The sequence below is a fragment of the Crocuta crocuta genome, unplaced genomic scaffold (assembly GCF_008692635.1).
Source record: "Crocuta crocuta isolate KB4526 unplaced genomic scaffold, BGI_CrCroc_1.0 scaffold288, whole genome shotgun sequence".
Taxonomy (NCBI): Eukaryota; Metazoa; Chordata; class Mammalia; order Carnivora; family Hyaenidae; genus Crocuta; species Crocuta crocuta.
Window position 1 is genome coordinate 5104976 of NW_027532607.1, and position 16414 is coordinate 5121389.

The 16414-nt window shown below is 38.5% G+C and overlaps 1 protein-coding gene across 5 annotated transcripts in view; it reads left to right on the top strand.

Annotated features, from left to right (window-relative positions):
• Positions 1-16414, top strand: part of CEP112 (centrosomal protein 112) — a 420942-nt gene that overhangs the window by 178942 nt on the left and 225586 nt on the right. For all 5 annotated transcript variants that reach the window (XM_077780421.1, XM_077780423.1, XM_077780424.1 and 2 more), the window contains one exon: positions 8818-8925. In XM_077780421.1, coding sequence (XP_077636547.1) covers positions 8818-8925 — 108 coding nt within the window. The remainder of the gene's footprint in view (positions 1-8817; positions 8926-16414) is intronic.

The following is a 16414-nucleotide window of genomic DNA, read 5'->3' on the forward strand; positions in this document are numbered from 1 at the left end:
TTTCTGAGATAGAGAAAGCACCTTTGGTGTGAGTATAATAATGACAACACCATTTATAACAGAATCCGTAGAGCTAGGCTCATTCCCAAATCAAATAATTCTTACATGGCAAATTTTACCAAATTCTAAATAAAGGGATTCCTGAGTGGCCCAGTTGGTTAAGTGTCCAACTCTTGATCTCAGCTCAAGTCATGATCTCACAGTTGTGAGATCGAGCCCTGCTTTGGGCTTTGTTCTGACAACTCAGAGCCTGCTCGGGATTCTGTCTCCCTCTCTGTACCCCTCCCCTGCCTACGTTCTTTCTGTCTGTCTGTCTGTCTCTCAAAATAAATAAGTAAATAAACATTAAAAAACCCAAATGCTAATTAAACTATATATGACAAAACGTGGTAAATTAGAAGTCTTCTATTCCATATTTTCAGTTGATTAGAAAGTGTGCATCTGATGTAGCTCAGATTCTAAAAAAAATCATTCAGCAGATTCATTATTTGGAGAATCATAATGTTTTCAGATTTTCCATAGTCTATATTTTTTCTAGTCTTTCTTTTCTGTTATTGTTTTGAACTGCTCTTTTCTCTTCTTACTAAAATCTTTTGTGTAAAAGCTAGCAGAGCTTAGGGTATCTTTTTCCATTTGGAAACTACTGCAGATAGCAGACAATGGGAATTTGAATTAAAAAAACTGAAGCACTGAGTTTGTTTTTGAAAGGGAATTGCTATTTCAAAAATGAGGCCCATGAGAGAAAATGGAACAGGAGAAAGTTTTTTTTTTTTTTAAAGAAAAATTGCTTCACACTGTTTCTTTCACTTTGAAGAACTTTTTCTCTCATTTAAGATTGCTTCAATAACCTAATTTTGACTCCAGTGGTGAAACCCTTTGTAAGTGTTAGCCGTCAGCAATTAGTTGTATAAAATATACATATTTTAATTGTGACAGCATACTACTGATTTTAAATTTTCTGTATATATATGTATAGAATCAGATTTTTAAAAGAAATAGTTTTCTATATTTACCTATTCTCTGTGAAACAAATACACAACTGAAAAAGACAGCTAAGTTTTTAGAAGTACTGGCAGCAATTCTAAAGTGAAATTTTTTCATCTTGTAAACTGACTGCAGGGATGTCAGCTCACTTGCTTCTCCTGGGGCTTCAGCTCACCACTTGACTTCTAGTTAATTTCTCTCCCCTTGAAATTACGTCCCCATTAAAGGGTATTTGCTACTAAAGGGTATTGGCTTTATGGGGCGCCTGGGTGGCTTAGTCGGCTAAGCGTCCGACTTTTGCTTGGGTCATGATCTCGCGGTTCGTGGGTTCGAGCCCCGCGTCGGGCTCTGTGCTGACTGCCAGCTCAGAGCCTGGAGCCTGTTTCAGAGTCTGTGATTCCCTCTCTCTCTGACCCTCCCCTGCTCACGCTGTCTCTCTCTCTCTCCTAGAAATAAATTAAAAAAAAAAAAAAAATTTAAAAAAAATGAAAGGGTATTGGCTTTAAATTCATTTTGTTTTTCTTTGCTGTCATCAGCTACCTGAAGTTAGCTTTGAACTTTGGAGAACCCACTGGCTTGCCATGAAAACACAATTCTGAAACATTGTTATTGACCAGTGAGGTGGCTTCTGGCTGCTCGCACAATTGAAACTGGTCAGCAGTGTTTTATATTCTGAGAGGTTGCAAATTCATTTCATCATCCTATTATTGCTGTTGAATTACTGAAAACAATTCTCAAGTTACAAGGAAGACAGAATGCCATCTGGATATATTTGTGTCATTAAGTGTCAATGAATAACAAAGAGACAAAGAAAAGAAAGAATCATACAAAGCATTTACTGTGACTTATACCTCTGTCCTCTGTCCTTTAAGGGTTGTGCTGATTCATGTAATTTTAAATAGGTTTTTTTTTAGACCAGTTTTAAGATAATAAAAGACTCAACATAAATAGAACCATTTTCTCTGTTACTTTTTGATGAAGATGGAGAAATGTCTCCACCCTTTTACTATTTGGAACTTTGTCTTTGAATGAGATTAAGCAGGAGAAGTAAAATTCTAGAATTATATTTAAATGTTTCAATAGAGCCTACTGTGGTAATTACTCAACTCCAAATGACAACATCCAGAGAATATATGTATATATGTCTTTGTCTTTGAAAAACAAAACAAAATAACAACAGAACAAATCAAAAAAATTTTTAGCTTTTATCTTTAAATGCTTAATGTAAGAGGAATAAGCGAAGATTTTTCCTTATAATATTCGTCAATGACTAATCTCTTTTGCAGAAGAAAAATAAGCCAAAAAAATCTCCTGAGGACATTGAACCAGAAAACATGGCATTTTTTTTCTGTTACTTGACTGATTTGAAGGGTTATTAATTATGAAATAGTGACATTATTATTTTTAGTACCTCAGTTATTTATTGACTTACTGGCCAAGGATTCAATAGACTTGACTTCTTTCGTTCATTTATAAAAAATTTATGAATACCTGTTCTCTACCAGCCATTGTTATTGATCTGTGAATTCAGAGATTATTAAGACACGTTTGTGGCTTATGTGATAGGCCAGTGCACAAAAGCGTGTGATTTAATAAGTGGTGTAGATTTAATAAGCTAGTGGTAGAATAAATAGGTGAGTGAGAGGACATGGAGGGGAGACACCTGAGCTTCCCTGTGAGTTACGCATTTGTCTACAATTGTGGACACTTTGTGTGACTACACGTTTCTTAAATGTTTACTTGTTTAGATGTTACTGGTAATGGGTTTAGTAAAGCCATTTAGTATATGGTCAGATAGACTATTCAGTTTTATTTCCGTATATCAGCATACAACAAATAGCAAATAAACTTTGAAAAAGATGTCATTGTATGAAAAAGCTTCAAGGACCTGAGAATAAATCTAACAAAAAATGACAAGACCTCTGTTTTGAAAACTGGAAAATATCGGGGTGCCTGCTGAGTCAGTCGGTTGAGGGCCTGACTCTTGATTATGGCTCCGGTCATGACCCCAGGGTCGTGGGATTAAGCCCCGCATTGGGCTCCACGCTGAGCATGGAGTCTGCTTAAGCTTCTTTCTCTTTCTTGCTCTCTTTCTCCCTCTACGCCTTTCCCCCATTCATACATGCTCTGTCTCTCTCTCAAATTAAAACAGTATATATATAAAAACTGACAGACATTATCAAAAGAAACCAAGAAGACCTAAAGAAATTGGGAGATTCAAAGACTCAATGTTATAAACATGTCACTTCTCCCCACATCAATCTATAAAAGCAACACAGTTCTAAAAATCAAAATGTTCGTAGTGGTTTTTTTTTTTTTTCTTTTCTTCTTTTTGGTGAGGTGAAAGAAAGTGAGAGAAACTGACAGCTGATTCGGAAATGTATATGGAAATGCAAAGAGCTAAGAGTTACGCTGGCGACCTGGAAGAAAAGCACAACTGGAGAACTTATATGACCAGACTTTAAGGCTAATATTCAGCTACAGTAATTAATACGGCATGGTTTGTGCACAGGGATGATCAGTGTTGCAAAAGAAGCCCAAAGTAGACTCACACATCCATGATCGATCTGATTCATGTCAAAGGAAGTATTGCAATTGCAGCAGGGGAAAGAATGATGGTTTCAATAAATGCCACTGTGTCAGTTCGATGGCCACATGGGAAAAAAAAAAAAGAATCTTGCCTCTTATTTTACCCCATTCACAGAATCACTTCCAGGATTGTAGATGTACAAGTGAAAGGTAAAACAATAAAACTCTCAGAAGAAAATGCACAATAGTTGAATTTTGATCGTTGGAACCAGGTAAAGATTTTCTAAATAGGAAACAAAAACACAGTAAGAAAAAAAGCAAGTATTGTCAAATTTAAAATTTGACATTTTATAAAATAAAGTAAAATAAAAAACCTGTTTTTAAAATTAAAATAAGCATAAACTTATTTGTTAAAAGGACCAGTACAAACTGGAAAGTCACCTTCAGATTGGGAGAAGACATTTGTAATTCAGATATTGAACCAAAATTCATATCCAAAACAGACCACAGACCATTAAGGACAGACACCAGAAATATTGTTTTATATCAATTTACGGTTATCTCTCACAAAAGAACTATAGATATAATCAATTAATGTGTTAATTGGTTTTCCATGTTAAGTATATTAGTTCCTACTCAGTCTTTAGCCAAGCACAGATATAATGATCTGTCTTTTCTCCCATTTATATGTATCTGCCTACCTGTCTTGATCGCTCCATCGATCGCTCTGAACATACTTGAAGGACAGTTTTTCATAGTTTATCTAAAAATATCTATTTTGAATTGTATATTTCTATACAAATGTATGCTTATTATCATGTGAATTGTACATGTTTAATTACTCAGAATATAATAACACAAGAATACTAGAGAAAGAGCGGTAGCGTATGACCCTATTTGACAGTGACTGTCAAATGTCCATGCCTGCTTTCTTACTCGTAGAGCCTTGATTTTATTGAGGGCGGCATTAGACATAGTTTTTAAATTTTTTTTTATTTTATTATTTTTATTTTATTTTATTTCATTTCATTTTTTTCTTACATAGTTTATTGTCAGGTTGGTTTCCATATAACACCCAGTGCTCATCCCAACAGGTGCCCTCCTCATGCCCATCAGCCCCTCCTTTCCCCCACCCCCATCAGCCCTCAGTTTGTTCTCAGCATTCAAGAGTCTCTCATGGTTTGCCTCCTTCCCTCTCCCCAACTATTTCTCCCCCTTCTTCTCCCTCATAGACACAGTTTTAAAACTGCGTCTCACCTTGCAGCTGGAGCTTACCTTTAATGTCGCTCCAGTGAATGAGATGCAAACAACATAATTAATTTGCTGCTGACAAGAACTTGCAGGAAAGCTCCTTAGCAGGGTATTCAACTCCACTAATACGGACCCTTTGCCCTCCACCCTTTGCCCTTCCCTTCGCAGATGTTCAGAGCTGCAGAAGCCATTTTGCGACTATTATGGGAAGGTTGAATTGCAGCGTCCTTAAACCCTGACATCTTTGAACTGCCAGTGTAGCAGCCTCTTTCTGAACTTGGGGCACAGGAAAACATAAAGGGCCTATGTTGTTGAAGCTATGCAAGGTTACTTGGGTTTTCTCTTACATGTAGCTGAAGTAATGAATGCCTGAGGCACCATACAAGGAAAACACAACCCCGGCTCCTTTTTAAATCTCTCCTTCCTTCTTTAAACACTCAGCGTTCACAGAAACACACCCAGCCCCTTTTGCTCCTAATTTGACCACCAAGTTTTACACTTAGGTTTTTTTCAAGCCAGAGTTACACAATACAGAAGTGTTGTTGTTATTTTTCTAACGCTTGCACAGAATGGGGAATGATGTATGCGGAAGCGGAATCTTTTGTATCTATAGCAACTGAGAACACTGTACTGTGTTTTTATACAAGCTAAGTATTTTACAAGACTTTTTTATTTTTTTGTGAAATTGTTGAAGGAAAATGGAGTGGGGCCTTGCATTTTTGGTCAGTATGATCTAAAATGACATGGATTTCATTTCCTTGTGTTAGTTATTATTTACTTTGAATGTACCTTACGATTTAGCTATAAAAGGTCTTTTTAGGTGCTTTAAATTGTTTTCTGTTTTGATTATAGAAGATAATTTTGTTTTTTTCCTGGAAGATATTCTGTTTGTTTGTTTGTTTGTTTGACAAACTTTGAGTGCATAAAGCTCTTAGTTTTTATTTTAAATTATGAATATTCCAAATTTTAAATAGTTATTATTTACCTTAATATTCAGCTTGTACCAAAGTAAAATAAGAACCTAAGATCAACTTCATATGATGATCTGTCTTAAGTACTAAGTAAACTAGGTCTTCCCTCCTTGATTTACCTTCTCCTTTTTTCTTCCCGCTTTGCTTTTGCCAATCATTTTATTCATCCTGAAGGATTTAATGCATATTTATTCTGCACATCATGCTGATAAATTAAAAGCTAAAATACAAAAGAATTATAAATTACATTTCCTTTTATTTGCTAGCTTCTGATCTAGATGAATAAACAAAGGTCACACATTTGAAACACGTATTACAGAGAAAAACAGTGTGCTATGAAAATAAATGTTAAGTCTTTGAGCATCAAGAGAAGGAAGGCATTAATGTCAGTTGGTGGGATTAAAGAACACCTCAGAGAGAGAAGAGGAGACTTGAGTCAGCCTTGAAGATGATCTGTTTGGATGAGGAAAAAATGAATGGGCTTTCCAGGTAGTGTGAAGAGCAAAAGGCTAAAGAATTAAGAACAGACATGGCATGTTTGGGAAATGCCAGTGATACTAGAGTACAGAGCATGCTGACTGCTCACGACAAATTAAGGAGCTTTCTGCGTAAGGTCTGATGTGAAAACATTGAAGGAGAGCCAGCCTTGAAACCCACATCTTGAGTTAGAAGCAAAAGAAAACAAAGTGGGCTTGAGTGTGCCCCCTTCAGTGATTCCTTAATAAATGTATTGTTGGCCACAATACTGACTACCTGTAGATCAATAATCAATACATCATAGAACTCTGATCATTGAACTTGGAAGCTGATGACTTACTGTTCTTAGGGTTGAACTCTTTGGATTTTATGAAGACATCCTTAGGCTAAATCTCATGCCATAATGTAGATACTCCAGACTTTACTGTGAGAAACAGAAACTGGGATGTACTGTTGGATGGCAGTCGTTGAGTGGCCATGTGCATTTTGTTCTCATCCAGTGAAACTGGCTGCTTTTCACCAAACATTTTTGCTCCTAGAGACTTAAAGTTTAATAATCATGTCTGAATAAGTGCATTGTAACTGGGAAGGAAGAATTTTTAGGGTTCATTTCCCCCCAATATTCATGTTTTGTCCAATCCTTAGAATTACCAAAAGGTAACCTGAATGAGAGCATGCTGTATAAGCTGGAAAAAAAAAAAAAAAGAAATATCTCAACCTACCAGTGAAGCAGAGTAATAAGTAATATGGAATGGTAGGATGATTGTCACATTAACTGACGATTGTCTCAGAAAAAAATATCTTCTGAGACAAAATTAAACCAGGGAAAGAAAGACAAATGAGTGGCACCTGGGTGGCTCAGTCGGTTATGCTTCCGACTTTGGCTCAGGTCATGATCTCACATTTGTTAAGTTCGAGCCCTCCATTGGGCTCTGTGCCAACAGCTCAGAGCCTGGAGGCTGCTTCGGATTCTGTGTCTCCTCCTCTCTCTCTGCCCCTCCCCCGCTCATACTCTGTCTCTCTCAAAAATAAATAAACATTAAAAAAAAAGACAAAGGAAAAACTGCACTATGAATATAAGACACCATTTCTATGTTATTGATGTGGAGATTTTTTATTACCGAATGTAAGAATTTTTCTTTCTTGCCCGCCTATAAGCAAGCATCTGGCCAGAGCAAGGATAATAATACATCATCTCTAATTCTGTATGTGGTAGAAAATATCAGATTCAACACGATTATGTATATGTTGAGAATTTGGCATTATTAAATGTTAAAAGTTGTTTATTCGGCAAATCTCAAACCTAGTTGCATATACTTGGTTTGTCTCATTTTGTTTTGTTTTGCTTATTTCCATTTGATTAGTATTTCTTGAGTCCCTAGATGTGCCAGGCAGTGTGCTAAATTGTTGGGATACATGAGGGAATGCAGGGTTACATTCCAGTGGGCAAAGCAGACCTTAAAATGAGCCCTAAAGGAATAAGTAAATTGTATAGTGTACTTGAAGGCTATATGTTCTAAGACAGGGAAAGGGAGACCGAGAGGGCTGGGGGAGTGGGCTGCAATTTAAAATAGGGTGGTCAGAGAGGCTTTAGTACCCAGATGACATTTAAGGAGAAACTTAAGACTTTGAGAAAGAAGCCATGTGAACATCTGAGGAGAAGCTTCCAGACACCAAGGCGAGAGCATCATTGGCCTGTCACCAGCCCAGCAAGTAGACAGGCAGTCTGTACTGGTGGTGGTGGAAGTATAGAGTGGTAGAGGTGAGGTGAGAGTGGTACCTGGGATTGGATCACATGAGGCCTCATGGAATGGGGTGTAGTCTTTGGCTTTCAATTTTTTAAATAACAGCTTTAAGACATAATTCACATACCAGCAATTAATTCATTGTACGTGCCCAATTTAATGGTTTTTAATATATTCACACTTCTGTAACCATCTCCACAATCAATTAAATAATTCTTTTTAATGTTTGTTTATTTTTGAGAGAGAGAGAGAGAGAGAGCGCACAAGCAGGGAAGGGGCCAAGAGAGAGGGAGACACAACATCCAAAGCAGGCTCCAGGCTCTGAGCTGTCAGCACAGAGCCCGACCTGGGGCTCAAACTCACAAACTGTGAGATCATGACCTGAGCTGAAGTCAGAAGCTTAACCGACTGAGTCACCCCGGTACCCCTGCCCATTTTAAAATTGAGTATAGTTGCCCATTTCTTACTTGGCCATAAGCACTCTTTATGTATTCTTGAATACAAATCCCTTATCAGATATATGGATTGCAGGTATTTTCTCTCATTCAGCATACACGTAGGTCTTAAAAAATCTTGTTGAATAAATATTTGAATGTTCAAAATTATATTTCCATTACAGTGTTATTATCGAATTTGAATTCAGTTAATTATATACCAGTGTTAATTTCCCTCACTTAAACTATTAAATATAAGTAAATAAATGGGTAGAGCTTTCATTATCTTATCATCTTTAAATTCAACGTGATGATTGGGTGGGGGTGTTTAAAACCTGCCACTGTAATGAATGGACGAATTATAAAAACATGGAATATAATTAGTTTTTTGTTTAAAAATATATATTTGATTTTTAAATTTTACAGATGGAAAAAGTAGAAACCGATCTAACTCGATCCAAGTCTCTTCGTGAGAAACAGTCAAAGGAGTTTTCGTGGCAGCTGGAGGAAGTCAGACAGCGATATGAACAGCAGGTCAGTCTTTCGTTTTGATGATGCCATTGAATTTTTAAGTGTATGTGCGATCTCTTTTTTAAAAATCTGATTATATCATGGACACCTCAGTCAGTGGAGCATGTGACTCTTGATTTCAGGGTGTGTGAGCCCCATGTTGGGTATAGAGATTACTTAAAAATAAAAGCTTCTTTTTTAAGTGTATTTATTTATTTTGAGAGAGAGAATGAGTGAGATGGGGGCAGAGAGAGAAGGAGAGAGAGGATCCCAAGCAGGCTCCATACGTCAGCGCAGAGGCTGAAGCGGGGCTCAAACTCACGAATCGTGAGATCCTGACCTGATCCGAAATCAAGAGTCGGATACAACTGACTTAGCCACCCAGGCGCACCAAAAATAAAATCTTAAAAATAGTCATTATATCATAAAATTCCTGCACGATGAAAATTTTCCTATGAATGTTATTACCGATGTATGGGAATCATTTAAAATAAGATCTGTTTTGGTAAAATCCGGAAATGGAATTTTAGCTCTTCACTGAAGTCTCTTCCAACAGTTTGTTAATCTGCATGTTTAACTGAAACATTTATTGTGGTTCTTGACTCCTTCTGTCGGGGCCTAAGTCTGACTTGCCCGTTTTTTTGAGAAGTAGTTTCGGGCACCACAGTCCTGACACTGGACAGAACACTGAGCAGGACTGACAGTGCTCCTCTGCTCACAGAGCACATGCCCCACTGTGGGCAGTCTGCCCATTCATACAAAACCAAACAAAACCAAACGGATGAAATAATTCTGAAGAGTGATTTATAAGGAGCAGGGAGGCATGTACAGAGGCCTTATAGGGGAGAGTTGGGAAGGGGATTACCAGCCCTGACAGGTGGTCAGGCGAAGCCCTCCAAGCACGGAACTCTGTGCTCAGCACCTTGAAAACTAGGACTGAGCCAGCCATGAAGTCTCTGGAAGAAGAATATTATGGACTGGGGGAGCAGTGAGTGCAAGGATCTTATGAGAGCAAGCTGGGAGCGTTCAAGGAACAAAAAGTGACAGGGAGGGGGTGTCTGGTGGCTCAGTTGGTTAAGCGTCCAACTTCAGCTCAGGTCACGATCTTGCGGTTCATGAATTTGAGCCTGTGTCAGGCTCCGAACTCAAGGTGTGGAGCTTGCTTTGGGTCCTCTGCCCTCCCCTCTCTCTCTGCCCCTCCCCTGCTCTCTCTCTTTCTCTCTTTTCTCTCTCTCAAAAATAAATAATCATTAAAAAAAAAAAAATGACAGTAGAGGCCAGTTCAGCATGTGTGTAGAAAGGAAGCTTCCAGGTATAGGAGATGGGGTGAGAATTTGGCTAAGACCAGGATGTCCGGGGCAGTGTCTTTTCTAAAAATATATTCCTGCTAATTCTTGGAATATTTCAGATGGCTATTAATTTTTACTTATTTGTCTAATTCGCTTGCCCAATTTCCTTAATATCTGGAAAAAATGTTAATTAGCTTAATCACTAAGTTAAGAAAAAATTTTTCTAAAGACAGTATTTGAACCTTTTTATTCTGAAAACCTCAATCATTTTTTTCATTATTATATTTTCAATTCCGTATTAAGTGGGCATTACATCAAAAACTAATGAATCCTTTGTGATTACTGGATTTTAACCCCTCTCCTAAGTGATAGCAATTAGGGGCTCAGTTGAGTCCCATGAAAAGGAAGTCTGATCTGACATGTGACCTTACTATTGTTCTGTTGTTATTACTGTTTTAATCTTAAAATGTTGATAAAAATACCTGACTTACTTTCACAGTGATAGTGTAAAGGCAAAAGAGTTCTAAAGACAAAAGTTTGTAAATTGGTCCTTCTTTGTTATTTTCATGATCTATATCCTCCCGCTCAGTTCTATCTGGGTGAATCAGGCCCATCCTTCAAGACTCCCTTCCTGGGGAGCCTGGGTGGCTCAGTCGGTTAAGCTTCCAACTTCAGCTCAGGTCATGATCTCATAGGTCATGGGTTCAAGCTCCATGTTGGGCTTTGTGCTGACAGCTAGCTTAGAGCCTGGAGCCTGTTTCAGATTCTGTGTCTCCCTCTCTCTCTGACCCTCCCCTGCTCACACTGTCTCTCTCTCTCTCTCTCCCTCTCTCTCTCAAAAATAAATAAAACTTTAAAAAAATAAAAACAAAAGAGACTCACTTCCTGCTCCAACACTCCCCTAAAATGTTACGTGACCTTTTGGGCCCATGCCCATTTCTTCCTTCTCTGAAATTATGCCATTAATCACCGCATTATTCTGTACACTTCAATCAGCTCTTGTAAAATATCATCTAGAGCTGTTTTTACCCAGAAAGGAATGCAAGGGAGCAGTAGCTGTCTCTTATATTTCTTCCAGCCTCAGTTACATTAGGTTTCTGTGATTCAGCACATAATAGAAAACATTGTTTAGATGATTTGGGTGGGAAGTGGGATTAAGAAGGAAACTGAGGTGATAGCCAAAGAGAAATAAGAATATTAAGAAAGGGCAAGAAGCGTTGCATTTTGTCATGTTCTAGTTACAAGTTATAATAGAGGCAGTTTTTGGATTAAAAGCAATATTAGAAGCAAAAATAATAACAAGAACGATGTTAGTTCTTCTAAGTAAACTGGTAGAATAAGAGGGGAGAGAGACAGAAATGACTTGGAAACTATTGTGTTTCACGATGAGTGTAAGGGATGGAAGCATTTTCTTTGATAGTTTAAGAAATTATATTTTAACTTGGCTGATAATTGTATAGGTGATGAATTTATAACCATATATAGCCAAGTGACTTCAGTACCTAATTTGCATTATTTTGTGAGTGTTTTGGCATCACTCTGGCTTTTTAAAGTTGGACACATAAGAAAAACCACCATGGAAAATTAACATTTGACTAAATAAAACTTACTTTAAGTTTTTAAAAAAAGGAATAATACTTGCAACAAATGTGATAGGCAAAGAGTGACTCTCTTATGAAATTAATAAATTTATAACAGATAAAATAATTAGCATTTAAATTAAGTAATTAGCGCAAATCACAAGAAAATCATTAATGTCCCAATAAATGACCTGGCAAAGGACAGAAGCAGATAAGAAATGAATAAACAACAGTGTAGAAACATCTACAGCCTTGGTGTTAATAAAAATGCAAATTAGAATTAACAATGAGGTACCATCTAAAGTTGGCAAAAGTTTAGTGAAATTTGTACTTTCATATATTGCTGATGGCATATTAAATTAATGGAGCCTTTTTGGAGAGGATTTTGGCACTATCTACGAAGAGCCATAAACAGTGTTTACACTTGCCGGCCCAATTATTGTTAATCTCAGACAGAAATATTCAAACAATAATGTTAATTAATTTTTTACGTGGTGGAGTCACAGTTGGCTCTTTTTCTACACTCCCTACTTTCCACATCATGACAGTGTCTTTTTTAACGTGACACTCATGTTTTTAGTTTACAGATAAACTTACATAAACTTGTTTGAAAGAATGTAAGTTTCAAAGCCTTTTCTTGGAACGATAGTTTTAAAAATCTACCAAAGTTTATTCTTTGTATAGTCTTGCTTATAAATGCTTTCTTAGGGGAATTAACTAATTTTTTAAAGCATTGATGCTATTAATAGAAGCTACATGCTATTGCATTAATTTTCTTTATTTCATTTTCATGAAAAAAGGATAAATGATACAAGTGGTATGCAAATGCATAACAGGAATTAAAAAAAAAAACACCTCACACAAGGATCTCTCAGGTCTTGGTGATTTCACCCATTTTATTCTTCCTATATCTATAGGCCTGTTTATTAGACTTGGTATTGTGAATGAAGATCCCAAGCAGTAACTCATTAGGGAAAGACAAAGGCAGGAATCTGAGCTAGTAGATTTTAGGAGAATATTTATCGATGTGATAATATACCAACTTTTACAAACTCTTTCCAGCAGAAAATTCTATTAACTGGAACAGTATTCCCCCAGACCACTCCAAATTGTTACTGGGAATGTTTATCATGAGAAATGATAAGCGTATAGTTGTGGTCCCTATGAGCTAGCACAAGTTCACTAAAAATGAAGCCGATTAAACTAAGCTCATTTCCTTCTTTGAACAGGGGGGCCAGACTGGTAGATAAAGAAAGGGGAATAGATGTAGTATAACTGGACTTCACTGAGGCATCTCCCTCACAGAGGCAATATGGGAAAATATGGTTTAGATACTGGTGCATTTATGTGGTTAAGTGAGAGTTCAGAGGGCCATCTCTGAATGACTAGTGTCGACCTGAAGTGAGTTTTCTAAGTGTGTCAGTCACTGGATGATGATGAAGAGGTGACATCCCCTGCATCCGTAGAGCCCAGAGGAGTAGTTAACACGCAAGGTATGAAAATCAGTTCTCTGAAGCTTTAAAGAGCTGAAATTAAAATGATTAAATTTATTGGGATTGAATGTAAAATACTATTAGATTTAAAAATCATCTGGAAAAAATACGAGGTGAGTGGGGGTAATGTAAGGGAGGGGTAGAAAGGGTGGGGACAGCAAGGAAGACAGAAAAAAATGCCTGGGATGATACGGATAATGGTCCTAGTACATTGTTTATGTATCAGGTCACATAAGGAATAAGTCAGTTCTGGTCACCCCATCTTAAGTAGGACACTGACAGACAGACATGTTCAAATGAGTTTCCAGAATATAGAAAGGCTTGGAACCATCTCAGAGGAAATTTGCCAAAGAGAAGACAAGACTAAGGAGAACAGCAGATCTATTTTTATTTTTTTAATTTTTATTATTTATTTTTGAGAGAGAGAGAGAGACAGACAGAGGACAAGCAGGGGAGGGGCAGAGAGAGAGGGAGAGACACAATCCGAAACAGATCTGTGCTGACAACTCAGAGCCTGATGTGGGGTTTGAACCATGAGATCATGACCTGAGCCGAAGTTGGACCCTTTACCAACTGAGCCACCCAGGCTCCCCCAGATCTATTTATTTTTAGATTCAAGGTTTTCCTACAGGAAATATGAGGATTGATCTGTGTGGTAATGTCCCAATAGCCAGCAGTTGGTAGGACCTGCTCCGGGCCATATACCACCTCTACCTGCTCCGTGTGAATGCAGCCGTGTCCCACCTCCCAGGAGCCTGGCGAGGCAGAGACCATTACTTGTCATTCCCCCCTTCCAGCTGTACAGACTGAAGCACATCCTCTTAAGTCACCTGTCTAAGGTTCCACACACTCTCATCCCACAGATGAGAGAATCAGAACCTGAACCAGAGCCATGCTCCTACCTCCACTCCCACCCAGCTCCCCTTGCAGTTCCAGGGGACAGGAACCGAACCATGTGTAGGTAGTAGTGTGAGGCATATTTTGAGCCATTTCGAAGTAGTCCTTTACTAAAGAATTATTCAAACGTAAGTTCCCCAGCCTAGGTGTGTGGAAGTGGCAATCGGGAGTGTTGTGGAGGAACACTATGCATTTGGGGGCTGTCCCACCACCAAGGTCCCCTCCAAATCCATTGTTCGGTGACTTTCTGGTCTTTTGCCTGATTAGACCTCAGCCCATCTGTGCATCTCTTGACCAATGTAGACAGCTTTGTACATGCAGATGAGTCCGCAACACCACTGACTCACTGACTTAAGTACCTGTCTGGCTGAACTTCCTTATTTCAGGGCTTCTGCCAACATTTAAATCCAAGTGTGACGATTCTTCTATTACTTTGTCTTCCTTTCCTACAACACGTGAACTTGTAAATGTCATGGTTATGGCATTTCACACTGGAAGGAGATGTCGATATGCTCTTCTCTCAGGCCCTTGTTTCTCAAACTGGGGTTGGGGATCCCTGGGGTAGCGAGCCAGGGTCAGGGTGTATGTGAAGGTGCACACATGCTTCCTGGAAGGTCGGAGTCCTTGACGCTTTTGTGGGAAAGCGAAGCAGTTTTAGTATTGAGGGCACCATTATATTAAAACAAACATAGACTTTCCTGTTTTGTAAAATGCAAAGTCCTCATGAATTTTTAAGATAAAATAGGACATTTCAAAGAAACTTCCAGCTTGCAGAGGCTGCTTCAGGCTATGCCCTCAGATCCCCCAGGGGGGTGCTATTTATTTTCACTGCTGCTGGGGGTACTTTCGGTGGAAAAGTTGTAGAAGCACTTACCTAGTGTAATCCTCTCCTCTTAGAATGAGAGCATTGACATCCAGAGGAAATGAACGACTTGTGCTTTGTGGGGCCTCAGTTTCCTTAATTGATTTTCATTTTTGAGTCCCTCTCATATAGAAAACATCATGCCAGGAACTATAATGAAGTGAAAAAAGCGAAGTGGTATTTTAAAACATTTTAGCCAGAATGCAGGCTTAGAGTGGGCAGATGTGGAGAGAAAAACATCAAACACATGGGCTAAACACTCACACAAATATCCTGTAAAGCCCAAGCTTTCATCAAGATTTCCTGTTTCTTTCCTGTATAACCCATTGGAACAAAAAGACAATTCTAATTGTCTGCACAACCCTCATTCAAGCTGGAAACAAACAGCAAACCAGGCATGCTAGGATTTCCTGAACTATGGAGGTTTGTTTTTTTTTTTTTTTGGCAATCCCATCAGATCATTCTTTATTCTTAAATCTTATATCTTCTCTTTTCATGACAAAGCCTTTAAAGGGAAATGTAGTTCAACAGATAAACAAGTGGTCAAATTCTCGGGAAAGAATAAATAGTTGTTAATGATTGTAAACAACAACACCACCACCACCACCACCGAAGGGCCAGCCACTCTGGCGTCACAATTATTTGAAACTTAAAAATATTTTGGTAGGAAAAAGAGTGTAAAGATGAGACAAATTATACAAGGTAAGTAGTTGGGAAATTTTTAAATTGGTTGAGATATTCATTTAGCAGATAAGCATGCGATTCCCAGCTTTTCCCCTGCAAACATTTAATTTTTAGTTATCTTGATTTTTTAGGTTACATTAGACTATTTAGCCTCACTGGAGAAGGATACAGTACAAAGCAAGACGTAGAGGCAAGAGAGGGAAGGCACTGACTAGGCACGGTGCTCCCCCCCACCCCGGCCCGCTGGCTGGAGGTGTGTGGGTGGGACCCCAGCACAGGGACAGGCTGTTGGTGGCAGAGTAGAGGGGCAGGCCCCTTGCTGTAACTCGTGAGAAGAGGGAGGACAGATACACAGAAGTTTGTATACCTGCAGCAAGGAAATATGGGTGCTCTTGTTCCTAGAGCTCTTCCTCTGTGAGATAGGAGGAGACGTAGTTTGCCGAAACAGGAGGAGTTACATGGGCAGACGGGGTGGATGGCAGTGGGGATTGTTTGATACTATTGTGGTGATGGCATGACTGGTCGGACCGGAGAAACTTGGGTGAAACTTCTTGTTGGTACTGAGGTCCCCGACAAGGTTGATGACCATAAATTTGTGGGTCTCTCTAACTTCTCTTCAAAATGGATTTTCATAGGACTTCTTGCTTTCTGAACATGCATGTACTCCTCTTTTTAAAAGTCTTTGGCTTGACTTTCCTTTTCCAGTTT